We start from the raw sequence: 26,755 nt of genomic DNA, 5'->3' as shown, positions 1-26,755 counted from the left end.
GTCTGTTGTGGCAATCTGTCAATTTTTTTAAAACCAAACGAATTTATTTGTTGTTTGTTGTGTCTAAAGAAATAAAAATGAGTCGAATCATGGAAAATACGCGTGTTGGTGGCGAAGAACTCATGAAGCTACATTTACAAATAGCGGATAAGGATAAACAAGAACATTTAGCTACGGGTGAGTGAAAATTATCGTATTTATCGTTTGATATTATACAACTAAATTGAGAATACTCCATAACTTATTTTAATGTTACGTCAACGTGCGCACATTATTTGGTCGTATTGTACGTCAGCTGTTGTATTTCTGTTATTTCTAACCTCATGACAAGAATGTAAAAAAAAAACATTTATTTTAAGATAAATCCTGCAAAAATGAATAAGTTAACAACGTACACTATAAAAGAAATACATAAAGCTTACAGAGATAAACTGCTGACACCGACAAGTTTCGTAGATTTGTGTTTACAAAATGCAAAGCAAAACCGCGACTTAAATGCATTTGTGACTTTAACTGAAGATGTAGCTGAAAACCATGGAATTGAGAGTGAAAAACGCTTCTATATCGACAAGAAAACTAAACCTTTAGACGGTATTACCGTTGGTATGAAAGACAATTTCTGCACCAAAAACATACGTACCACTTGCGCATCGAACATGCTTTTGAACTTCGTACCAACGTATGATGCTACAGTTTATTCAAGATTACGTGATTCAGGAGCTTGCCTGATAGGAAAATGTAATCTAGATGAGTTTGCCATGGGTGCGGGCACTGTTGACTCTATATTTGGGCCAACTCGGAACCCTTGGGGGTATAAAGCCTGCTGGAGGATTGCTGGAGGCAGTTCCGGTGGCAGCGCTGTAGCAGTAAGCTCTGGAGCTTGTGTCGCAGCCATCGGATCAGACACAGGAGGTTCTACCCGAAACCCTGCAGCACTATGCGGTATTGTTGGTTTAAAACCTACTTACGGTTTTGTTTCAAGATATGGTTTGATACCACTAGTAAACTCAATGGATGTACCAGGCATTATGACTAGAAAAGTGGATGATGCTGTGAATATCTTAAACTGCATAGCTGGACCGGATGAATTAGATTCAACTACAATTAAAAAGGAATTCACTCCAATTACTTTGGATAACAATTTTGATATGTCAAAAATTAAGATAGGGATTCCTAAAGAATACCACTGTCAAGGTATGTCAGAAGATATAGTAGATACTTGGAGATTAGTCACAAATCTGTTGGAGAATGAACAAGCAATTGTTCAAACTGTTTCCATGCCAAATACATCAGTATCAATAGCGGTATACTCAATTTTAAACCAATGTGAAGTTGCCAGCAACATGGCAAGGTATGATGGAATAGAATTTGGACTTAGAACTAAAGAAGACTACTCAACTGAAGAGCTTTATGCTTCATCTCGCTCTGCAGGCTTCAACCAAGTTGTCCGATCTAGAATTTTCGCCGGCAACTACTTTTTACTAACAAGAAATTATGAAAAATATTTTATAAAAGCTTTAAAGCTACGCAGGATGATCGCAGATGATTTTGAGAAAGTTTTCAAAGAAGTTGACTTGCTTGTGACTCCGACCACATTGTCAGATGCACCATTATTGGATGAATTTGTGTCGAAGCATAATCGGGACCAGTGTGCGTTCCAAGACTACTGCACCCAGCCCGCAAACATGGCTGGAGTGCCAGCCGTCTCGATACCAATCCGTCTGTCAAAGAACAAGATGCCATTGTCCATTCAGTTGATGGGACCGAAATTGTCAGAAGAATTGCTTCTGAATGTTGCAAAGAGAATAGAGACGCTTGTTGATTTTCCTAGTTTAGAAGTTGTTTAATTTAGTGAATAAATTTATGTTTAGATGTGTTATTTACTTTGTGTACCCTATTTTATTATCACCTTCTCCTTTTACTTTTATACCACTGCAATTCATAAATACTGCAGAACTTCTGTGCTGTCCCAATGAAGTTACAGTTGAAATTAGAATTCAGTTCTATTATGTGCCTTAACTTGGTTTTTATATTGCTGACTAATACTTTTAGTCAAATGATAATGGGGGCATTTCATATGAAGCGGACAGGAAAAAAAAAGTGAGGTTCCCGAATTTGTTTATATTTGGTTTAGTTCTTCTTCTAGTAGGTATAAAACCGGACGCCAAATATTTTTTATATATGACGTTTATTTTAAAAATTATGAGCTTTTCAAAAATTACCGTAATTGAAATTCCGATTTTTTGAAACTCGAATATCGAATAATTAAAATATATAACTTATTATTAAACCAAGCGTTTTGTATAGAATTTTTAATGATCTTTTCAGCGAAGAAATCAATTTAGAAAAAAAAAATGGTTAAAACAGGAAGTAAACTTTTCGAAACCATTTTTCGAAAACTTAGACCAGTTTTTTTTTATTTTTTTTTTCATCTCAAAATATAGCCCTAAGTATGTACAAAATACACTAGAAGTTGTAGAATGGGATCTCCATTGGTTAAGACAATAGGTCAATAAATGTACATACGTGTCGCCCTGAGTGCGACGTACCGTACTGGTATATAGCAGCTGTTAGGCGATATATGAAGTTAAGACTTCTGCCATCTTTTAGCAGTGAGAAGAACTAGTTACGTATGCAAGAAAGAGATGGCAGTATGACGCCACGCCATTTTGATTTTCCGTTATTGTTTTAGTTGTTACTGTGACCTTGCTGTGAATTGTGCACATTTTACGACACTTAACAATTTAATTATGGCTCCGTACGGATATCGATGTAATAATCCGTTTCATTTAGTAAATCATCGAAAGACTAAAAATTTAAGAAAAATTTCTATGTGCTTAGTGCAAAAGTGGGGCTGTCCACCAAATGTGTATGTGTGTGCATCTTGTAGGAAACGACTTTTAAATGAATCACCTCCAGTGCCTCCAGTAGCTAATGAAAACAATGTGCAATGCAGTCAAACATCCAGTGAATTTTCGCAGAACAACCAAGATGAACCTTTTATTCCTGAAGACAAATTCAAACATAATTCCACTCAAACTGATACAAACATAGAAAGTGAAGAACTTTTACAGCAATTAAAGGAGAAATTTAATGATCCGTCGACGTCTATTTCCATGAAAACTATGATTTTGACAGTAGCACCAAAATGTCTTCTCGGAGATAAAAACATTTTACCATATTTTCGACCTCAGCTGACAGTTTACGGCTGCTACCACGCGGGTTGGGAGACGAAAATATACCGAACTTGTCTACAAGTAGTTTTGCTTTTCTTGCCTGTCGCCTAGATGTTCCAAACTCTTCCGCTAGTTTATTCTCTGTCCACGATTTTGGTGCTACTGTCAAAATCATAGTTTTCATGGAAATAGACGTCGACGGATCATTAAATTTCTCCTTTAATTGCTGTAAAATTTCTTCACTTTCTATGTTTGTATCAGTTTGAGTGGAATTATGTTTGAATTTGTCTTCAGGAATAAAAGGTTCATCTTGGTTGTTCTGCGAAAATTCACTCGATGTTTGACTGCATTGCACAACGTTTTCATTAGCTACTGGAGGCACTGGAGGTGATTCATTTAAAAGTCGTTTCCTACAAGATGCACACACATACACATTTGGTGGACAGCCCCACTTTTGCACTAAGCACGTAGAAACTTTTCTTAAATTTTTAGTCTTTCGATGATTTACTAAACGAAACGGATTATTACATCGATATCCGTACGGAGCCATAATTAAATTGTTAAGTGTCGTAAAATGTGCACAATTCACAGCAAGGTCACAGTAACAACTAAAACAATAACGGAAAATCAAAATGGCGTGGCGTCATACTGCCATCTCTTTCTTGCATACGTAACTAGTTCTTCTCACTGCTAAAAGATGGCAGACATCTTAACTTCATATATCGCCTAACAGCTGCTATATACCAGTACGGTACGTCGCACTCAGGGCGACACGTATGTACATTTATTGACCTATTGTCTTAACCAATGGAGATCCCATTCTACAACTTCTAGTGTATTTTGTACATACTTAGGGCTATATTTTGAGATGAAAAAAAAATAAAAAAAAACTGGTCAAAGTTTTCGAAAAATGGTTTCGAAAAGTTTACTTCCGGTTTTAACCATTATTTATTTTTCAAAATTGATTTCTTTGCTGAAAAGATCATTAAAAATTCTATACAAAACGCTTGGTTTAATAATAAGTTATATATTTTAATTATTCGATATTCGAGTTTCAAAAAATCGGAATTTCAATTACGGTAATTTTTGAAAAGCTCATAATTTTTAAAATAAACGTCATATATAAAAAAATATTTGGCGTCCGGTTTTATACCTACTAGAAGAAGAACTAAACCAAATATAAACAAATTCGGGAACCTCACTTTTTTTTTCCTGTCCGCTTCATATGAAATGCCCCAATGGAGAAACAACTTATTGGTTTTTCTTTCAATTTCACTTTAGTAAAGTAGTAAAACACTTTATTGTACAAAAATCAAAACAAAACAGGAAATAGTTATTTACGATACAAGTGCGGAAAAGAGGAAATTCGACACGAGTTGCGAATTACCTATTCGCACGTGTATCGTACGTTTTACTTAAACTTTTGACATCGCACGAAAAGTGCTATTTTACGCACTAGTGCGGGAAAATAGGACCATATGTACTGTAAAATAACATTCGTCATTAGTACAAAGGCGAACTTATCCCTTTAAGGGATCTCTTCCAGTTAACCTTTGAGCATTTGAGGGAGAATACCCCATAATATTTCAATCTCCGTCCCCCAGCCGCAGTAACCACCGAGACGCTCACAAAACTCAACATATCCATCGACGCTCTCCCCCAAAAAACCCAACAACTCCTCCTAAAAGCCGCTCAACAGCAAGCATTGGACGTCGTCCAACTCGACCCAATCGCCATCTCCCTACGTCACTCTCGAGAACTAGCAGACGAGCTAGACGACGAATACGAGCTACTCAAACTTACACAAAAGAACGAAGTGTTGCAAGCGAAAATAGACCGTAATAACAAGTTTATGGAGGAGTTGAGGAGGGAATTGGCGTGCTCGAGGGAGAGTTTGAGGAAGCAGAACCCTAATCCGGGGAATATTCAGGAGTTGGTGCGGCAGATGAGGCAGAAGGTGTTTGCTTATGAGGAGAGCTGTGAGTTGGCTAAGGTAAGAGCCTGTTATTTTCGATTAAGTATAATATAGTCGCGCGCGTCAGTTGACGTCTTTGGCGGCAGTGGCGTAGCTAGGCGTGGGCGAAGTGGGCCGTCGCCCACGGCCTCGCGCCCCAATGGGGGACTCGCGCGAGGCCCCTTCGGGCACAGTGAAACAAAAGGGCCTCGCAGATGCGATTTCGCCCACGGCTAGATTAGTTCACGCTTACGCCACTGTTTGGCGGCCAAAGGTTTAGCATTCATTTTTGTCGCCTATAGCCGACTGTGGTCAATTAGGTGTCAGTCAATTAAACTTGGGTAGCTTTGGTCATTTTATTTACCGAATTTTATAAATGAAGTGATTCTGTATGACAAATAATAATCAGATGAAATTTTACAATAGGGCATTCTCCTACTAGTCAAATCAGTTTCTTTTTTAGAATTGTAATTGTATTGTTTTTTGGAATTTATATGAAACATTAGTCATTACACAGGATGGTGTTCCATCTGTCCAATATCTTGGTCCAATGGCATTGCGTCTCACTCTCTCATTAAGCAAAATGTGAGACAAAACACACATTAGACAGGTAAATTACCACCCACAATGACGTCACGGTCAACTCACCTACTTTTTATTTATATTTCTACCCGATTTATTAAATATAACTCGTGTTTCAAAATAACTGCTATCTATGTTTTTCTAATCTGGTGCTTTATTTCATGCCTAGTATGAAATAATTTATTTTAAATATAGTCAAATACCCTATTATTTTACTTGTGACTTTTATCAAATAATGCATTATTTTTTCCAGACAAAATTCAACAAGCTCTCCGTACCTGAAGCGTGCTATCCCAAGTCCTTAGCGCTGCTGGCGTCGACCCTGGAGTCCCTCAGAGCTGAAGCCCTGTCGCTTCAGCAGCGGGCTGAAGACATCACTCTAGCGAGAGAAGCGAGGGAACTCCTCAGTGCTACCAGGAGATAAAACGTAGCCCGCCTGATGGTAAGCGGTCATCATAGCCTATGCATTATGCATGCACGAGTATTACACACGCATTGACGAACCTGTACTCACTGTTGTATACTGTGTCCATCGTTGGTAACATTTACTTTTGAGAAGAATTTATTTTTAAGAGTCGTTTTCTAGGTTTGCGTGGTACTCAAGTTTTAAGAAATATCGTCTAATAGGTACATTAACCTTTTCGACGCCGTGTCAAACACAAAAGCTGTCACTCGGACCCCACGTCAACGAAGGTCTATGTTGCTCTGTGGTCTGTGACCGACTAATCAGTTTTTGGTGTTGAACCTGCGGTGCGGATATATCGGCCATTGGCGTCCAAAAGGTTAAAGTGAGATGTTTTTTATGAAATTAATTCATTTCTATGGGTCTTATTTTAATGTTATAAATAAGTAACACAATTGAGCAATAACGATTTATTAAACATAATGTATGAATGATTATTAAATAAGTATTTTCTAAAAATGATCGTGTTTACATTATTTCCTACATAAGTGATGAAGTCAATATAGGTTATGACCGTGTGGCTACCACGAGAAAGTAAATTACATAGACGTTGGCGTATATGCGTGGACACCGTCAGTGACTCATGGTATGGGTACTGGTAAGCATCATAGATGGTACGAAAATGTCCTATAAAAGTTGACATTCCACTCCTATAGGGAGAAGGTATATATTACCAGTGGGGAGACACTCCTGACTTCGGTCGAACACGGCTCCGTTCGGCTCAGCATTGCTCCGAGCAGTTATTAGGGTTGGCACCACTTGACTTCCTCTTGCGTGCGCGACCACAGATAAGATAATCACTTGAATTTTGACAACCCTAAATAGCCGAAAGGGTAGTAAGGGTATGATTCGACCCTGAACCGCTGTCAAACTTCGGCTTTGTAGGAAGTGTCCTTTCTGTACGGTAGTACTATGATTTCTTCTGTGATATTACTGCAATATTCTACTGCCAGAGCGTAGCACTAGCACAAACCGTAAACCATAGAGTACTATGCCGTAAACAGTTTTTGATACGTTTTCACGATTATTTGTTACTAATAAACATGGCATTGATGCATCAAGGCGGTTTACTGTTTGTGCTAGTGGTGCCCCCTACGCAGAGTTTTGCGTATTCCCTATTCCTTATACCAGCTAAAATCGAATTTTGAAAACCGAATGCTTTTGATAGTTGTAACGCTCGTGTTGAAAAGAGCTTTCTTCTCTTTGAACTGTTCTTGGAAGTCGGAATCTGAGGGAGGCGTGGCGGGCTCGCAGGGCCACGTGCACGCAGTGAAGGTTTGGGCTGGAAAACATGAATAAACCGATATAGATCTATCTAGGTATCTTTTATATGCGCGCCCGACCTCTAAAGCACCCTACACCTATAAATAAATAAATATTATAGGGACATTCTTACACAAATTGACTAAGTCGTGACTAAGTCCCACGGTAAGCTCAAGAAGGCTTGTGTTGTGGGTACTCAGACAACGATATATACAGGGTGGAAAGGCACGACGATCCTTCCCGGAAGTATTAGGTCGTTTAAGTGATACAGAGACTATTGGTAATGGTAAGAATCGTTAATTGAGTAAAAAATAAAAATTGCAAAAATACTACTTTTTAACTGTGGTGATAACCCTATAGCATGTGCACATGACGGCTAGATTAAGGATCTCCGTCGGGAAAGCTCGGGACTTTACACTTTTTTCCGATCGTTGACAGTATCGCAATGATGTATGAATGACGCATAAATGTCAAATAAATCAAATGCATGCAAAAATATTACAAACAATTGTATTACTTTCTTAGATAATTACTTTTTTCCAATATTTAATACTATCTTCTTTTCACATACGGTGTTCAAATGTACCTCCGTGTATTACAACGCCGCCGCAGCCCGTACCCGAGTATGTCGATGCACATGCGATATAGTGTATGCTCTTCGTCATTTATCCTCCGCAGAAAGCACCAATTAGCCTTTGTCTCATTTCGTCCGCAGTTTCACATTCCGTTTGGTTTGGTACACCATATCTTTTACACAGCCCCACAAATTTAAATAGCCACGAGCATCTAACATTTTTATTTGAAGAATATGACATTCAATAAGTATAGTTCAATGAAAATTTAATTTCAAACATCAGACGTCTTGTCTATTTCCTACCACGCAAGAAGGTTTGTTAGTTTGGTATTGAAGAAGTATTTATTCTTGATTTATTCTTAGTATTTCATTTTTGCAAGTTCATTTGGTGCAACTAACACAACCTACATGTAATTTTTTATTATTTTAAATAGTTTCCAATTATTCGAAAATAATTTTGTGAAACGTGTTAAGAAACTAAAACCTTTTTATCAGTCAAGGAAACCAGAGATATTTATTATGAAAGAGGTTGTTGTTGTTGTTATTATCATAACTACTTTATTTACAACTGAATAAATTCACATTCTATGTTCAAAGTGGCCTCCGTGCATAATAATGCAGGCTGCAGCCCGTGCGCGAGTATGTCGGTGTACCTTTGCTAATATTCGCTCTCGAACGTTTCTACGGCGCAGGCTGGCGAAAGCAATGGTTAACCTTTGCCTCATTTCTTCGGCGTTGTCACACTCCGTTTTGTACACTATATCCTTGATAGTCCCCCAAAGAAAAAAGTCTAGAGGCGTCAGATCCGGAGATCGTGGTGGCCAACGATGCGGTCCGAACCGGCCGATCCATCTATCTCCAAATTCGTCGTTCAGGGCTAGCCGCACTTCGTTAACAGAATGGGCCGGTGCACCATCTTGCTGGAACCATACTTCTCTACGCTCGGCCACTGGTAAATCGTCAAGGTAATTCTGCAACTCCGTATTCAACAGTTCCAAGTATCCAGCTCTGTTCAAAGTTGGAGGCAAAAAAACAGGTCCAATCAGTGTATCCCCGTGTATTGCAGCCCAGACGTTAACGGACCACCGATATTGGTGACCCGAATGTCGGTATTCGAACGGATTTTCTACTGCATACATATGTTCATTTCGCCTATTCCACATGCCGTTACGGGAAAACAAACTTTCATCGCTCCAAATAATGCGGCGGATGAACAGGCGATCTTCCTCCAGTTTATTTAAAAGCCAACGGCAGTATGCTGCTCGTACAGGGCAGTCCCTGGGCAGCAGAGCTTGAACTCGCTGAATGCTGTAAGGGTGAAGACGTGCACGTTTCAAGATTTTGAGTACTGCGGTATGAGTTAGGCGGAAATGTCGGGCTGCCTGCCTCGAACTAGCCCTTGGATTTTGCTCGAAATACCGCAGCACTCGCTCTTCAAGTCTTGGTGCAATGTGAACTACACCTCCTCCCCGTTGGTCGTTTTGGCCCGTTCGTGGTACTATGGGCTCATTATTTGCCACGCGATCAATGGCCCGTAAAATTGACATACGGCTAGTTGGGTGTGGTGGAGGATATCTTTGTCTGTAGCGTCGTAACGTCTCGGCGGCATTATAATTACACTCCCCGTATAACATAAGCAAATTTAGGTAATCGCGGGCTCCCAAGGGCATTTTGGAACTAGGTTTTATCGCGTAAATTGCAATTTGTGGCACATTTAATTTCAAACATCAGACGGTCTGTCTATTTCCTACCACGCAAGAAGGTTTGTTAGTTAGGTATTTAAGAAGTATTTATTCTTGATTTATTCTTAGTATTTAATTTTTGCAAGTTCATTTGGTGCAACTAACACAACCTACTTGTTATTTTTAATTATTTTAGATAGTTTCCAATTATTCGAAAATAATTTTGTGAAACGTGTTAAGAAACTAAAACCTTTTTATCAGTCAAGGAAACCAGAGATATTTATAAGACGATTAATTACTTTTGAGTGGTTGTCAATGTCACCATTTGAACTGTCGTTGTAAACAATGTTGTGGTTAGTATTATTAATATTAAGGAATAACATAACTATTTCATTCAAGTATTGAACAAGTGGAACCACTAAGAAAGCGAAAATCCTGCAATGATTCTTACCGTGCTGTAAGCAGACCTAAAAATGGTTAGATGGCAACAAATTAGCATAATTTCCTGTCGAATACTGATTGTTTACAAGTAAGTTCATTGACCCTGTCACCTGTTAGGGTTAGAACAAAGTAGTTTTTTGCGTGGATGTTTAAAAGGTCATAATTTAGAAACGGTTGCCCATATTAACATAGTTTCTATGGAGAAAATATAGAGCTTAGGCTAAACTATCTCCCATTTCCGGAAAGGATCGTCGTGCCTTTCCACCCTGTATAATATACAAATACTTAAATACATAGAAAACATCCACGACTCGGGAACAAATATTTGTGCTCATCACAGAAATAAATGCCCTTACCGGTATTCGAACCCAGGACAGGACCATCGGCTTCGCAGGCAGGGTCACTACCCACTAAGCCAGACCGGTCGTCAAACCTATAGTCTGTATCTTTAGGTATTTAAATAAAAGTAAACAAACAATATGTATATGTAGTTGTAACATAAGTTAACCAACCAATTACAAAACCGCCTGGATCAGTCACTGAACGACCTGACTTAAACCTACATTATTTGATCGTGTAATGTGTTCATCTACCCTCAACTGGCTTAAGGCGCCATTTGAGGCTGATACTAAGAAAGATCTCTTACCTTTTAACTTCTCCGGATGACTCTTCTGCACAAAGTCCATCCAGTGCTGCCCGTACCCAATTTGCCCCCTCAGCCCCCAAATAAAGTTGTTACTGAAGTCCGTAGTCATCCCCGCATCCTTCCTGGTCTGGTAGCACTTGTCACGGGGCTCGACGGTCTGACATTGGATCTCGGAGCGGAGGTGGCTGTAGTTGGTTTGAGTGGATTTTGTGCGGCAGTTCACTATTGACGCCTGAAAATTTAGGTTAAATCGTAGTTCAGCCATTCTTAAAGTGTGCTCCGCGGATCCCTACTGGGGCTCCGCCAAGCCTCTGTGGGGGCTCCGCGATAAAAAGCGAAAACAAATCAATAACCAGCTCTTCTATATCACTGGTCTACAGTTATATATCGTCAGGTGACAAGCAAAACTCACTAATTACCACCACAAGGTCATAGCCATTGTGAACCATATTAGTACTCAAACAAGGTTGATTTTTGTTTAATTGTTTTTTAGTAATTAGTGAGATTTGCTTGTCACCTGACGATATGTAGGTAGTGACACTAGGTGACGAACGATTTTTTTTTATTTGGGGCTCCGTCAAATATATCGCTTTCTAAAAGGGTTCCGTCGCCAAAAAAGTCTTAGTTGAACTCTGTTGTCATATGCTAAATATTAAAAAGACATCAAGAGTTAATTTCCCAATCTATCGCTCTTTCAGTAGGCCATGTGTGCACCTCAACAGTCTCTCGCGCGCGAGATTAACTTCCCGTCTTTTTCAAACTATGTTAATTAGAAAGGGATGGATGGTCTATCTCGCGCGTGACATACTGTCGAGGTGCACACGTGCTAAGCCTACTTATATCGCAAGTTCGCAACTGCTAAAGGGATAATGTAATGTGGGAGTTGACACTTTCCTTTTCACGATTTCAGAGATTAAACAACTGTTAAAAGCCATAAAATCCAAACATTCGACAGATATTTATGATATGTCGGCAGACCTTATAAAGAAATTACCTGATAATGTCATAGATATTTTTTGTGCCCTGCTAAATCAATGTGCTATTATTGGGGAATATCCTAGCGCATTGAAGATAGTCAAAGTTAGCCCAGTTTACAAGGGCAAGGGATTGAAAGAGGAAATAAAAAAAATTCGTCCCATATCGGCCTTTGTAATAGGTTGATGGATTACTTTGAAACTAACAAGTTACTTCACGATCGCCAGTATGCATACCGCCACGGCAGGTCTACGGTAGATGCTGCTCGTGCGGTCTATCAGCGTGTCCTTCAGTATATTGACCAAAAGAAAATGGTTGCAGCAGTTTTTTGTGACTTGTCACGTGCGTTTGATTTAGTTGATCACGGATTATTATTACATAAGTTGCAAAGGTACGGTGTACAAGGTAGTCTTCTAAATTTTATTAAATCGTTTTTGAAGGGCAGGGAACAGGTTGTGTCCGTTGATGAGGGGGGGGCAACTAAATCTGAGATGAGGACCCTTGATGACTGTTCTGTCCCTCAGGGTTCAGCGGTTGGAAATTTCCTCTTCTTGGTGATGATTAATGACCTCATTAGTTTATTTCAAGATGGCGATTTTATAATGTTTGCTGATGATGGATGTGCCATAATTACTGGTGAGACCTTTGATGAACTAAGAGAGAACATTTTATATACATTAGTAAAATTGACAAGTTGGTTCCAAGTAAATGGGTTTTTGATTAACTTAAATAAGACATCTATAATGCATTTCTGGCTAAGAGGACTATATCCGACCCCCCTTGGCATAACGATAAATAATACTACACTTCCACAGGTGCAGAACACGCGGTTTCTTGGTTTTGAATTTGACTGTGGCTTGAAATGGGACAAACATATTGATGCACTTACCAGTAGACTTACTAAAGCGTCGTTTGCACTGTCTCGGCTTGCTCCTGCACTATCGTGTAAGAATCTCCGTATGGCATATTATGCGTATGTGAACTCAATCTTAGCGTACGGTATTGACCTTTGGGGGCTGGCAGCCGATAGGGACAGAGTATTTTTGCTACAAAAGAGGGCTGTTAGAATGTTATCTGGGGTGCCGCCATTTACTCCGACTAAAGAGTATTTCCGCGAATTAAAAATTCTAACGGTACCCTCGTTATATATTCTTGAAGTGGCGAAGTACATGTATATGCACAAAAGTGAATATGTGATGCGTCGACCTGAACAAAGGAGAACTGATAGGGACATTAAGTCTGTCTTTGTCAGGCTTGCGAAAACATCCAACTCGTTGGGGGTAGTTGGAATTAAAATCTTTAACAGCCTGAGCCGTGAGATTAAAGAGGCGGCTTCTTATGACCTGTTTGTTGAAAGCATATTTAATTGATAAGGCATTTTTTACGGTTAAGGAATTCTACAGTAAATTTAACATTAAATAATTTCGTAAATAATGACATTTGTGATGTATTTGTGATGTTTAAGCTATTTTCTTCTTCTTTCCTTGATCTGGTTATGTGTTTTTAATTTAGTGTTATTGTTTTGTAGTTGAGTGTTTAGTGTTAGTTGTATATTTCGTAGTTCTATTGTGATTTTGTTGACATGTGTTATTTTGACATTAAAGAAATTGAATTTGAATTTGTAATGATATTTCCATTTTCAATGTTATGTGTGCGGTAGGTATGGCCCTCAGGACCGCACTTAGTTAGCGATAGATGGGGAACCCCATCTTATTCCTCAGTACACGTGTGTTTGATAGATAGATATCTATTGCAGATGATTTATGCAGGGTTTGGCGACTGTGGAGGCCGATGCGTGAGCGGCACGACCTCCCACATTTTTGGCAGAGAAAGCTGACCCACCAGCTGAGCCACCTGAGGTTCCAGTCCCAAAGTGACCAATCAAAGGGTTCTTGAAAAAGCACAGCTGCCCAGTCTTGCCGCTCTTCTCAACCACAGACGCTTGCGGTGGCTGGGGCAGTGCACCGGATGGAACCCTCTAGAATACCTCGACGTGTCTTGCTTGCTAGAAGAGAAGGTTTCTGAATACCCATTGACAGGCGCGCCGCTTCCACTCCCACAGGTCCCAATGGTAGTTCTTCTCCATATATTCTGGTATCGGGTGCGTCTCCGTCTGTATTTCTTTCTCGTGCACTTTGACTGTAACATGCAATGTAAGCGATCACTATATCATGTACGTCCTCAGAATGTTCAAAGTATTGTCACGATACAAGTGGACATGATTAGTCAGTAATACCAATCGGGGAAGCCGGCTGAATGTTCCGCTTTTTACACGACTGCCCAAAAAAAAATAGTGATGTATTGTTTTTACAAGATTTTATTTAACTTACCCTGTTAATTTTAGGAAGCTATAAAGAGCCACTTCCCGATTTTCGATTGAGCTGAAAATTTGCATACGTATATTACGTATGTAAGTTGTGTGACAATGCAATATTATGGTACCATCGAGCTGATCTGATGATGGAAACAGGAAGTGGCCATAGGAACTCTGTGATAAAACAACGCAACCTAATTGTGTTTTGTTTTTAGAATTGTCTCGATGAGTATTAGTTGCCTGTGGCAAAAAGAATAGATAGTATAGAGGGGTCCTGTCATTGTAAATTTTGTAGTCACTGTAAATTTACTGCCATCTATCGACACACGACTAAAACTCAAAATGAAAACGTATAAAGTTATCAAAAAATGTATATATATGGTATAAATGATTTTATTATTTTTATATAATTTTGATCCATGTTCATTCACTGATATCTATGTGTTAAAATTGTTAAATATGAAACGGTGTCGTCACGCCATCTAGCCGAGGATAGGCTAAAGGTGTGTGCGGCATCTATTCGAGAATGACTTTTACTTGTATTCCGAGGCACGTTTTTTCCTTAGACTTTATTCGTCTTATACGAAGTTACATATGTCTTTGCCTGTGGTAAGAAAAGTACAGTCAGCGATAAAAGCTTGTACCAAAAATGATTTTTTTACCAAAAACTTATTTGAGAAAAAGCCCTTTTTATCTCGGCTTTATAGAGTCCTATTATTTACTACGTTTATTTTAATTATGACTGCTGTCAACAGTGTTAGATCACCCTACAGTATATTCTGTCACCAAACTAAGATTCCTAGTTTGTTTTGACATTCTACTTACTCTTCTTGACATGCTTGACGACCAGACTATCCACGTCTCGCACCTTGTAAACGGCCTCCCAAATGTTGAGCAGATTTATCACATGCGGGTTGTTCCGGGCGTAGTCCAACACCTCGTTCACGTAGCTAAAAAAATAAGTAGTGAATTATTTAAGTACCTAAACTCTTTCTCTATCTATGTGCTTCAATGAAGGGTTAGATTTTAGATAATCGAATTGACTCGTATTTCCAGTTGTTTCCAACTTCTAACTGCCTTATTACAAATTAGATACTAGAATGTAAAAGTAATCAAGTTAATTTTTGTGACCTATGTCGTCTATAACCGATTGTGGCGGTCAAAGGTTTAGAGTAAATCACGTACCGTTGTGGTTCCTTGCTAAACTGCGTCGCCATCTTGACGGAGCAGAATGCAAACCGGCGGCCGACATGTTTGATGAGACCGAACCGCGGGTTGCCGGGCACGAGCGCGCCGGCGCATAGACAGAGCGCGCAGAATCCGAGGTACTGGAACAAAGAAACTAAAATATAAAAGCCTTATTTTCAAGACCTCTTCACATTCGAAGATTCGAGATATCCGTTGGTACTGGAAAAAGCAAAAAAATTACTACGTCTAGCCTTTTGAACGCTAAACGGCGCATCCATTTGCCGTGCCACTGACGTCACGGGGGTGAAATTTAGCTTTGTGAATAAATAATGCCAACCTAAATGTGGGGTGTTTTTCAGTAGATTTCATCAAAAAACGATCGATGTCAAATGCCGTCTTTGTCACGATTTTGCGTTGACGTCAATTGCCGTCTGTGGCGTTCAAAAGGCTAGTGGCCTCCATTTTGCCACATCTGGCAGGGGCTCGGCGGGGCGACACACCACCGCGCAATTAAACACGAAATATTAAATATATTAAAAACGGGTCACTCACGTATTTTATACGTTGTTAATATGTCTGTGTCTCACGGAAGTTTTGTTATTAAACACGAAATAATGAATTTTCCATGTAGGTAACTAAAACTTTGTTGACGATACTGACCAACTGTAGCCTGTCTTTGTTCAATGATCTCTCATTATTATGTGTCTAGAGCAGTGCAGAACCAGTTTTAGGCAATTCATTGAATTCACATAAACATTGTGCCGCAGCGGACCGGGAGACCGTCATATGCGGCAATATTTTTTCCTTGTAGCAGCGGGAATTAGTCACATACCTATTCAGAAATATGCAAAATGGCATCTGCCACACGATGGGCTACGGTAAGGGTCGATATCGCTACCCGAGTATGCTTGTCGCCGGAATCCTGCACGTAGAACCTCAAGGCCCCCATGCTGAGTCGCTCCTCAATGCTGATGGATCACGCCATACTCCTGGTCTGTCGTTATTTCCTTTAGGTATTCAGAAGGCCCTGCTGTCTACCTGAGTATGCTCCTCGCTGTTTAACGGGGAATCTTGCACGTAGGACCTCAAGGCCCCCATGCTGAGTCGCTCGTCGATGCTAATGGTCCGCGACAGACGCTGCTGGTCTGTTATTATTTCCTTGCCTGTCAAGACAATTATAGTTGGTCAAGCAGATATTGTCACTAGGAAAAGGCGACAAATTTGAAAAATGTAGGCGCGAAGGGATATCGTCTCATAGAAAATTTGAATTTCGCGCATTTTTCTACTGACAAGATTTGCTTGACCATCTATAATTAATTTTTGTTTTTAGCAGAGATGTCATTACAATTTTAAACCTTTTGCACGCCATGTATCATAAATCATAAGGTACGTATGATCACAGTTGAGGACCAAGTAAATTAGAGTTTCCAAACGTCAAGATTTCCCCTGACATGTCAGGATTTTTGGTCCTTTGTCTAGACAAAGGAATCATAGCAATCTAGACTGCATGTGGGGGCTTGGGGGGGCTTAGTGTCAGAGTTTTTTTTACAACAGTCAACTTAACCTCTAGAAGCTAGCTAAAAGTTTTGAGTTGGGTAAAGGAAAGTGAAGATTATGCTGTAGCCTGTAGCTACAGTATGGTGGCGAGTGAGGGGTCACGCACTGGGTCAATTTTAAAGAAATTACTGTGACAGCATTTCCCAAATTATGGCTCGCGACCCGTTGGTGGACTTGGTGGGTCGCGAGCCAAGTTTTAACACATAAGGCGACATGTCGATCGATCAGGTTTTTAACAGCCGGTACTAAAAATATTTCATGCTCCCTGTTTAAGACTAAGGGGTGGGTCCCGAATTTGGCAATTTTTGTTAGGTGGGTCGGAAACCAGTCAACTTTGGCAACCACTGAACTATACTTATTCTACAAATCACATGATGATACCTGCTAACATGGCGTCCAAAGTGTCCGAAGGCATCGGCATCTGGCCCTGAAGGTTGGCCAGGGCGGACATGAGACGGTTCACAGTGGAGACGAGGTACATGATGTTCTGCATGCCGCGCCACGTGTGCCAGAGACGACAGAATAGAGGCTGAAAGATAATAAAATAGAGGCTAAAGCGAAGTAAAAGGAATAGGTGAGCGGAAATAGTACATTGTGTATTAAGGGCGGCAAACAAGAATCAACGAACGAGTGTGAATTGAAGCCCGAAGCCGAAGGTGAGGGCTTAATTAACACGAGTTCGTAATTCCTGTACCGCCCGTGACACACACAATGTTTTTCATCACATTTGTGTGATTCTTGAGGAAGGTTTACGTGTATAATTTGTTATGGTTTGTGTAACCCGTGCGAAGCCGGGGCGGGTAGCTATAGTTAACGAATAATCGGTGCTTTTATAGCGGCGTAAGAAAGGTTATATGAAAAATTGAAAATATTAAAGTAAATCTGCTCAGAAAATTCTCCTTAAGTGCTCAGCCTTTGAAATACAAGATTTCCTTTGCCGAGTCTGATTCACTTTCGTGTATTTCAAGGAAATTCAGGCGCACTTTCTAACGTCGAAACCCATACTCCTGTGAAAGAAGCATAGCTCTCAAAAACAGCAATCTTTATATACACTATATCCACTTTCTATATTATTTGACAGCAGCGTGTAGATTCTCCAGTGCCTCTCTACTCGTTCCACGTACAGGTTGGCGTTAGACACCAAACATTTTACGCCACTGAATACTGATTATTAACGTAACATCGAAAACCATACACATGCGAAACATGCTTACGAAAACCACAGCAACCGGCACAGCCGCCTTATATTTGACCGCAGCATGCAAGTTTTCCAGCGCCTCCCTCACTCGCTCGACGTATAAATTGGCGTTGGACACCATGAGTTCTACGTCGCTGAGCAACCTTCGGATTATCACTTCGTATTGACGGTTGAAGGCGAGGAGGTTGAATATGTGTTGGTAATTCTCTCTGGAAATGGAGAGAGGAGTTTAATTTGTTATTAAACCACATAGTACTTAAGAAAAGACAGTTCGAGTTTATTCTCAGGCTGCTCAAAGCAGTTAATCACATATAATAATATGTATACTTGGCCCCACTCACGCCTTCCAAATGCCCGGGACCCTATGGCCCCGAGAATTTGTAAGAGACACAAATAATAATAATTCAGCCTATATACGTCCTACGTCCTACTGCTGGGCACAGGCCTCCTCTCATGCGCGAGGGGGCTTGGGCTATAGTCTCCACGCTAGCCCAATGCGGATTGGGGACTTCACATACACCTTTTGAATTTCTTCGCAGGTGTATGCAGATTTCCTCACATATATCGGTTGTCATGTGCCGAGCGCGACGGGGGTGCATTAACCCTTCGGAGCACAGGTTTAGAATATATTGGCTATATGCGAAGTTGCATGGTGGTAGGGGACATATAGTAAGCGACGCCAACGCACGACGCGGTGAAAATATGAACTTTGAGAAGAAACATATGATACTTAAAAGAGCTGTAACGAAACGTGCTATTTGAAGAACGACACACGTTTGCCTTGTCATATAACTAGGGCTTGCAATTCGAATATTCGAATATTCGAATTTGTCGAATGTCGGCCTGTTTTGATATTCGAATATTCGGCCGCTCAGGTTTCGAATATTCGAATATTTTTTATTACTATAAAAAATCTATTTAATCCGCTGCAGTTACAGTTTCTGTGTGTTTTCCGGGTATTTACAGTGAATGAGTAATGGTAGGTACCCAAATACGAAGGAAATAATATTTTTACTGTATTCCTCTCGATAGACTTCGTGAATACAGTGAAGCCTAACTCAATTTGAAAGAAAACGAAATCAAAAAGTATGTTATTTTTACGGTGCATAAGTTTTAAGTTAAAGGGTCATTCTGTTTATTAAGACTAAACCTTGCCCGCACTTATCGCAATTCTCAAATTTGATCATACCAAACCTGCCCAAGTGCCCAACTAGGTAATCTAACTATGCACCTTTAGCTGACAAATAATCCAGTAGTCAACTAACTTTTTCCCTTAAATATTCCAATATTATATAATTAAGCCGACCATTAATTAAGGCCTCTGAGTGACTACAAGTTAATTTAAATCAGAAAATAATTACCTACTAAAAAAAATTTCTTACATACCTAGGTTTGGTTTAGATGATTAAAGTTATATTATTTAACTCAACGGCGCATTTATAATAAAAGTTTTATCTAGAAATATTGAATAAGGTTTACTCGGCTAATTCCGAATGTCGAAAACTGTCGGATAATTCCGAAATACAGATGAAAATCACCCTTAATTCCATCATAATAAAAGTCTCTTTTCGGAATTATCCGACAGTTTTCGACATTCGGAATTAGCCGAGTAAACCTTATGTCTTATTTTGGCGTTTTACTTGTTTTTATAAATGTGGGCATCTCATAGTAGGATGATAAAATCTAGTCAATTAAGTGGATTTCTGCAAAATATCATTAGTTTTAGCAATATGTGAAATAAGCTTTTGAATAAAACGATAATAAACCGATTTCTCGTTCTTTTTCTTATTTTTTATAATATTCGAATAATTATTCGAATATTCGAATATGTCGTCAGAAAAAGTCGAATATTCGAATACCTGAAAGTTTCGAATATTTGCAAGCCCTACATATAACTGTACCCTTACCATGAGTCACTGATAGTGTCAAAACTGACATATATACGCTAACGTCTACGTGATTTACTTTCTATACATCTCCCTCGCACTAAGTTGCGAATACGAGCGATATGCATAGAAAATAAGTTACGATCTCGATAGCGTTTATGTCAGTGCCAAACTGGTGGTAGCCACACTGACTTACAAAGAGAGTTCCGTGTTGTCCGGTAACATTATCATCACGTTCCCTGTCTCACTCTCAACCGCCACGGTATCTTCTATAGCTGCTGTCAGTGTGTTCACTCGCTGCATCACGCCGAAGAGCGAGTTCGATAGAGCGGCGAGGCAGGCTTTGCCCGCGTCCACTAGGTTGAAAGGCACTAAAGAGAGAAAATTATTCCGATTCTAAGTTTAAATAAAATAAAAATTGTTTAGTTGAGACGTAGGTAAGTCCATGGCGGTTTTGTCCAGGACCAGAAGACAACTTACTAGAATCTTCATCAGTGTCACTAAGATTGGCATAGGTGTTGATATTGCGTTGGAGTAAAAGTACCTAGGTGTAAGGTAAGTTGGCATGGCAGCGATTTTGACGGCCCAGACTGGGCAAGTGCTATTTCAACGTCAATACAAGATCGAGCTTTGCTCGGAAAACATAGTAAAAACTCAAAAATGCGCGTTTTCCCAGAGATAAGACCTAGATCGATTTATCGCCTCCAAAAACCCCCATATAGCAAATTACATCGAAATCGTTAGAGCCGTTTCCGAGATCCCTGAAATAAGTATACCTATATATAAATAATAAGTATACCTACGTATAAATAAATGAACAAGAATTGCTCGTTTAAAGGTAGCTTTAAAGTACCAATTAATGTATTAAAGTGCTTATACTTTGCAATAGTTGATTCCGTGTTAAGCTATGCCCTTGATTGCTATGGTCTCACTTTTAAATCGTATATAGATAAAGTAGAAGTGCTACAAATTAGATTCTTAAAGTTACTCGTCAATAAAAAAACTAGAAACAGTTGTAAAGGTAATTATAATAAACTATTTAAAATTTGTAAAATACTCCCGGTCAGCTTAAAACACAAATACCTCTTAGCAATTAACAACCACAGCAATAAGGAGCATATCTCGACACGAGTAGAACATAAACATAATACAAGATCAGCGGCTGTGCGAAAATATGAAATACCCCGCGTCACCAATTATTACGGAGACCGAACTCTAAAAAAAAGGTTGCCATATCTTTTAAACAGTCTTCCAGAAAATATCAGGCTCGAGCCCAATAAAACTAAATTTAAAACAGCAATCAAGCAGCACCTATTAAAAATGCTTGGGTGACAATTGTATGCCTGTGCCTGCAAATGTCACCCAAGTAAAGTAAGGTATATCTGATTATATTAGTTAAGTGTATGATGTTAGTTTTTATAATATTTTACATTGATTACGTATGTAAGTAATTATATAAGAGACTCGCACCTGCAGACAAACTGTGTAAACAGTTTTGCAGGGAACTGAATTAGATCGTAAGGTTATTTCTTGTATTAATAATAGTAATAAAAAAAAAAGGTATTATTATTCAATGTCATAATTTCATAGAAGTTTGATGTTCCAAACCCTTGCAGTCTGAGCTGTCAAAATCGCTGCCAACTTATGATGCCAGCTGGTCGCCACCGCTCGAGCGTCTAAACAGTTTGCACTTACGGTCCGGTATCTGGTCGCCGCCCTTCTTGCAGTCTCTGTTAAAGAGCCGCACCCCAGACACGATGGCTAGCAGCTCTGTCAGTTGCTCTTTCTTCTCCGAGCGAGGCAGTGCCACGAAGAGTTGTAAGTCTTCTAGGGAGAAGACGCTCTCCAGTGCAGCCATTCCTTCTTTTAACGTCTGAAAACAATGACGTAGCTTATGGGGAAGCTACGAACCCAGGGCGTTCTGCTTATGTCATATTGTACCCGATTGTCGGTAAACGAGCCATTGATTAGAAAACAATTTGGCTTCAAAAACTTAACCCTGTGGAACCCTCCAGTGTACCTAATGTCGAAATGGAGATGTATTCACATTTTACGATTTGTAACAGTCTTGATATTGTTATGATACGACCGTGACGCGACTCAGGGTGCATTTCGCGCACAACAATAAACGCGAGCAATTGTATCACATTTTATGCTTGGCTGTCTGAGAAATGTTTCTACAGTGTTGGCGAGTTCCTTAATAGATAAGTTAAGTTAATAGCTATAATATATTTGCATGGAATTAGGCTAGTTTAATTAAATTTGTATACTAGTTTGTATAGGCACAATGTGGAGATCCTATAATATACTTATATATTGTAAATAGTTTTAAGACCTTTTTGTAAACCCACTATTAACAAATAAATGATCATTCATTAATTCATTCATTTAAAACTTGAGCAGATATCCACTGGTCCCAAATTCGATCGTCCCACAAAAACTCACCATAATCATCCCAGGATTCCCCAGTCCACTAGCCAATATAATATAAATCGAGATCTTCCGAAACAGCTTCTTGAACTCCGCCTCATCGCCCTGCTCGGGGTCTCCCTCCAGGATCTCCACGACAAGCGGTCGTAGGGTGGTCTCTATGGAGTCGAGGTGCTTCTCGATGAGGTAGGGGAGTTTGTCGTAGTTGGTCTGGATGATGAATTGCATTTTGAGCGTGTTTATTGTTGTTTGGTCGCCTGAAAGTGGAATTGTGAGATTTTGGTGATTGGTGTTTAAGGAAGGTGATTAAAATAGGATACCCCAATGTGCTGATCTGCTGCTGAGTCAATGAGATGACCTTCACGAGATTATCAACTTAATTGGAACTGAAAATACCTACCACTAGGTAGTACTCGTAAATAATAAACAAGTACCAGCTACTTGGTTTTCTGTGATCATTTACCAAATGAGGAAACGGACATATTCCAATATTTTCCCCTCTGGGTCGGAAAGTCAGACTAGAGTCACATTCATAAAAATCATCAGAGGCTCGTTCTTTGGATAAGATTGCCAAAAGCACAGTATTATATAGGTACTATGTAGGTATTTGACACCGTTTTCCTTTAGGATGCAACCAGGAAAGCGCTAAGGGCTAAGATAAGGAAGAGGTACTTACCAGTCATCATAGAGACAAATTCATTGACAAAATACTCCAAATTATCCCTATTCAGTGTCTTCGTAAACAGCTTCCCATATTTCGGATTCAGCAGCAACAACTCAATCATATAAATAACAAATTCATTTTCAACTTGAACATTGTGAGTTTGGCAATTCCTTGTTATTTCATTTGCCATGTTTTTTATTATATTTTCGTTACACGCCATGATTGTAAATTGGATAAAAAAATGTGCAAGTCGGTCGAAATTGATTGAATGATATGGTTGCTATGGTGATGACATAGTTGTCAAGTTGTTTAGATACACCATAGATACCAAAGAGTATAGTCAGTATATTAGGTAGTTTATACCAAAGAATATAATACTCACTAGGTTTATACTTTATACCCAAACAGAGCCCAAACCAAACTCCTAGTGAGTATTATATTCTTTGGCCCAAACGTGCTTAGAGTTAGACCAAGAAAAGTCTGCAGCGATTTCCATAGCCCACGCAGTGCAAGTGTTATTTGTACGTCATAATTTCATAGAAGTATGACGTTTAAAATAACACTTGCACACCGTGTGCAAATGAAAAAGTTTTGGTCCTTGGATATTCATGATTTATATTGATCAATAATTGATTTAACCTGAAAATGAGCCATATTAGGGTTTAATATTAGACCATCAAAGATGCGATGTTACACCGTGTGCAAATGAAAAAGTTTTGATCCTTGGCTATTCATAATTTATGTTGATTAAAATGATTAATAATTGATTTAACCTGAAAATGAGCCATTCCGCATTTTCGGGAATGCTATTTTACCTAATGCCACTTTTAAAACAAATGATAATAGAAGACTACATATCTAGTGGCATAGCTAAACTCTGTATCTTTAGGTATTTATATAAAAGTATACAAAATCTACCCTCAAATCGCTCCCTAAGCAGAGGGTAGATGAATACATTACACGGTCAAATAATGTAGGTTAAAGTCAGGTTGTTCATAGATCCAGGCGGTTTTGTATTTGGTTGGTTAACCAATAAATGTTATAACTACCCGAAAATGAACAAATTATTTGTTTACTTTTATTTAAATACCTAAAGATACAGAGTATAGGCGTGGGCGAAGTGGGCCGTCGCCCACGGCCTCGCGCCCCAAGGGCGGCCTCGCGCGAGGCCCCTTCGGGCACAGTGAAAGAAAAGGGCCTCGCAGATGCGACTTCGCCCACGGCCAGATTAGTTCACGCTACGCCCTGACTATCCTTGTATTTATCACGTCTGTCCATGGGAATTTTATTATACTACGATAGGTTTTCATATGCCAAACTAATAAAACACAAAAATTACTTTATAGACTTTATTTCGGTAAAACTCGTCCCAAAAGGACCAATGTATACTCTATCTAGCGAACTAGATTCACAAACCTGTTTGCAACTGGCTTGAAATTCATTACATTATATTTACCAGAGACCGATAAATAATACAGAATGCTAGTCCTCTTCACTTCTACCCATAGAGAAAAAAATACATAAGATTGCTCATCACTCCATACATCAGTTTTGGTACCAAAAAGACTATTATTTTCATAGTAGACATCTAGCATCGTGTAGCGGAATTATCAGTACTGCTACTTGACAATAGATGCTCAACAACATAAAGACTTTCCGGTCGGTGCTACATCTATTGTCAAGTAGCAGTACTGATAATTCCGCTATTCGACGCTAGATGTCGACTTTGAAAATAATAGTCTTTTTGGTACCAAAACTGATGTATGGAGTGAACACTCTTGTCTTACTATATGTATTTAATTTTCTCTATGCTTCTACCATAACATTGTCATTAAAATATACTCTGGCAAAACCACTTTGTCAGTAGAAAAAGGAGCTATATTCAGATTTTGTATACATTTTTAAATTTGCCGCCTTTTTGTACTAACCGAAATGGCTTGCCAAACTATATAAGCGAAAGTCAAAACGCTATACAAAAAACACTTTGAAGAACGCACAATTTTAGAGGAACATCCTATGTTATTTATTCATCTCTGATTTTAATTAACACTAATGATGTTCTAAAAATAGGTACTTATGTTAAGTGTGGCAACACTTTAGGCCCTTTACAATAGCTAGACCAAGACAAGTCTGCAACGATTTTGATAGCATATCGCTGCCCCAATATTACAGGGTTCTTTCTATGTTTCACTTTTATCGAACTGAAATTTGAACATTGTCGTACTGACATTAAGTCGAATTTCAACTAACTTGAAAATGTAACATAGAACCCTGTAATATTGGGGAAGCAATATGTACGTCATAATGTCATGAAAGTTTGACGTTTAAAATAACACTAGCACTGCGTGTGCTATCAAAATCGTTGCAGACTTGTCTTGGTCTAACTCTTCAACAAATTGTAAATGCAGTAACATATGTTACACTTTGTATTATTTATATTCAGGGGAAATGTTTTAAGCGTCCCCATATTTTTATCAATAAGGGCTCGTTCTTGCTCTATTTTAAACGACAGTAGACCTTAGTTCAATTACAATAAGGTTTATTTTCAATAAGGTTTTTACTGTGAGAAACTTATCTCATCTATGAATGTGTAACCTTTTGGGTTGCCACAGATTTCTACATAATTACTATGTACTGTATTATTGTAAAATATGGGGTCATATAGGCAAATAAAGACCATTTTAGTCTTACAAGATCATAAGGGCCATACTCTTATTCTACCATTTACTGCCATACAATTTTGAACCATGTTCTCAATGACGTAACGTACTTTTTATTTTTACAGAATAAGATCTAAAGTCATTTCTAGAAATCAATTAATGCCATTTTTTTTTTCAAATTCATGAATATATACATTAGAAAATGTCTGTTATCATTTAAAATTCATGTCAATGTATAATTAAATGCTTATTTCTTACAGATGTAGCCTAAAATTGCTGTCTTAAATCTATTTAAATTTTACAATAAAATCCATTAAAAGATATCACAGCAATTTCTTAGCTAAATCTAAAATTTAGTTTAGGTGTTTTTTTTTACATCTTAGACCTGAAGATTTATCATCATAATCGAGTAATATTTTATAGTTTGTGCCATCCACGAAGACGCTGAAATTTAACTGATCAATTTGTGACAGATATCATTTGAAAGCATATTAAATGTACTATAATCGGTTCTACCATAATAACTGCTTCTGCCTTTTTGCTGCTTTGCAAAAAACAGGAGTTAATAAAGGTGGATTTTGCTTCTTGATTAACTCCTCTTTTTTGATTTCTGATGGTTCTTCTAACATTTTCTTCTAATATTGTCAATATTTAGAGCCCTTCAGCCTATTTCAGACTCTTGTCAGAAAAGCCCCTGTTTTTCATGGATCCATTATTGCACTGATGTTTCCTATTACAGAAGTAATTAAAAAACACTTCTAATCTGGTCTTCCTTCATCTATAATATTTATCTCCAGTATTGCAAGATATTCCGCGCTTATCAGTCTTATTACTTTAAAAAATTGCTGCCCATATAACTTATGAAATTCAGCGCCACAAACATTGAAGAACTCGTGAATTAATGTTGCACACATGTCCGGTTCAGGTTTAGGTTGATAAAGGTCCAGCCAACCAAACCGTGGGACATAATGATTGGGAGCATTCACAAATCGAGCTGTTTTAGCCATCCAAATTGTTTAACAAAACATTCTCATTAAAATGTATCTTGCTTTTCTACGACACCTTCATCATTGTATGTGTAGCCTCTAGACAGGTAGAAATC

The 26,755-nt window shown here is 38.8% G+C and overlaps 2 protein-coding genes across 3 annotated transcripts; one reads left to right on the top strand and one right to left on the bottom strand.

Annotated features, from left to right (window-relative positions):
- Positions 1-27: 27 nt before the first annotated feature.
- LOC134801130 (glutamyl-tRNA(Gln) amidotransferase subunit A, mitochondrial) lies at positions 28-6,153 on the top strand. Of its 2 annotated transcripts, XM_063773668.1 has the most exons (3): positions 28-177; positions 4,781-5,169; positions 5,966-6,153. In XM_063773668.1, the coding sequence occupies exons 1-3, from the start codon at positions 78-80 to the stop codon at positions 6,134-6,136; spliced, it is 660 nt and encodes a 219-aa protein (XP_063629738.1). In that variant the 5' UTR covers positions 28-77; the 3' UTR covers positions 6,137-6,153. The 2 variants fall into 2 exon arrangements, with proteins under 2 accessions (XP_063629738.1, XP_063629737.1); XM_063773667.1 differs by lacking the exons at positions 28-177; positions 5,966-6,153 and adding an exon at positions 208-1,851 and having other exon boundaries at positions 4,781-4,907.
- A 615-nt stretch (positions 6,154-6,768) lies between these two features.
- LOC134801110 (cilia- and flagella-associated protein 206-like) lies at positions 6,769-23,260 on the bottom strand. Its single transcript, XM_063773638.1, has 12 exons — positions 23,006-23,260; positions 22,345-22,586; positions 21,595-21,772; positions 20,096-20,270; positions 18,030-18,222; positions 17,197-17,344; positions 16,297-16,421; positions 15,256-15,398; positions 14,896-15,020; positions 13,786-13,895; positions 10,782-11,013; positions 6,769-7,457 (listed from the first exon to the last, which is right to left on the bottom strand). The coding sequence occupies exons 1-12, from the start codon at positions 23,211-23,213 to the stop codon at positions 7,291-7,293; spliced, it is 2,046 nt and encodes a 681-aa protein (XP_063629708.1). The 5' UTR covers positions 23,214-23,260; the 3' UTR covers positions 6,769-7,290.
- Between the last annotated feature and the right edge of the window lie 3,495 nt (positions 23,261-26,755).

Source organism: Cydia splendana, chromosome 21 (genome assembly GCF_910591565.1).
Source record: "Cydia splendana chromosome 21, ilCydSple1.2, whole genome shotgun sequence".
Taxonomy (NCBI): domain Eukaryota; kingdom Metazoa; phylum Arthropoda; class Insecta; order Lepidoptera; family Tortricidae; genus Cydia; species Cydia splendana.
This window is presented reverse-complemented; position numbering and strand designations above follow the sequence as displayed.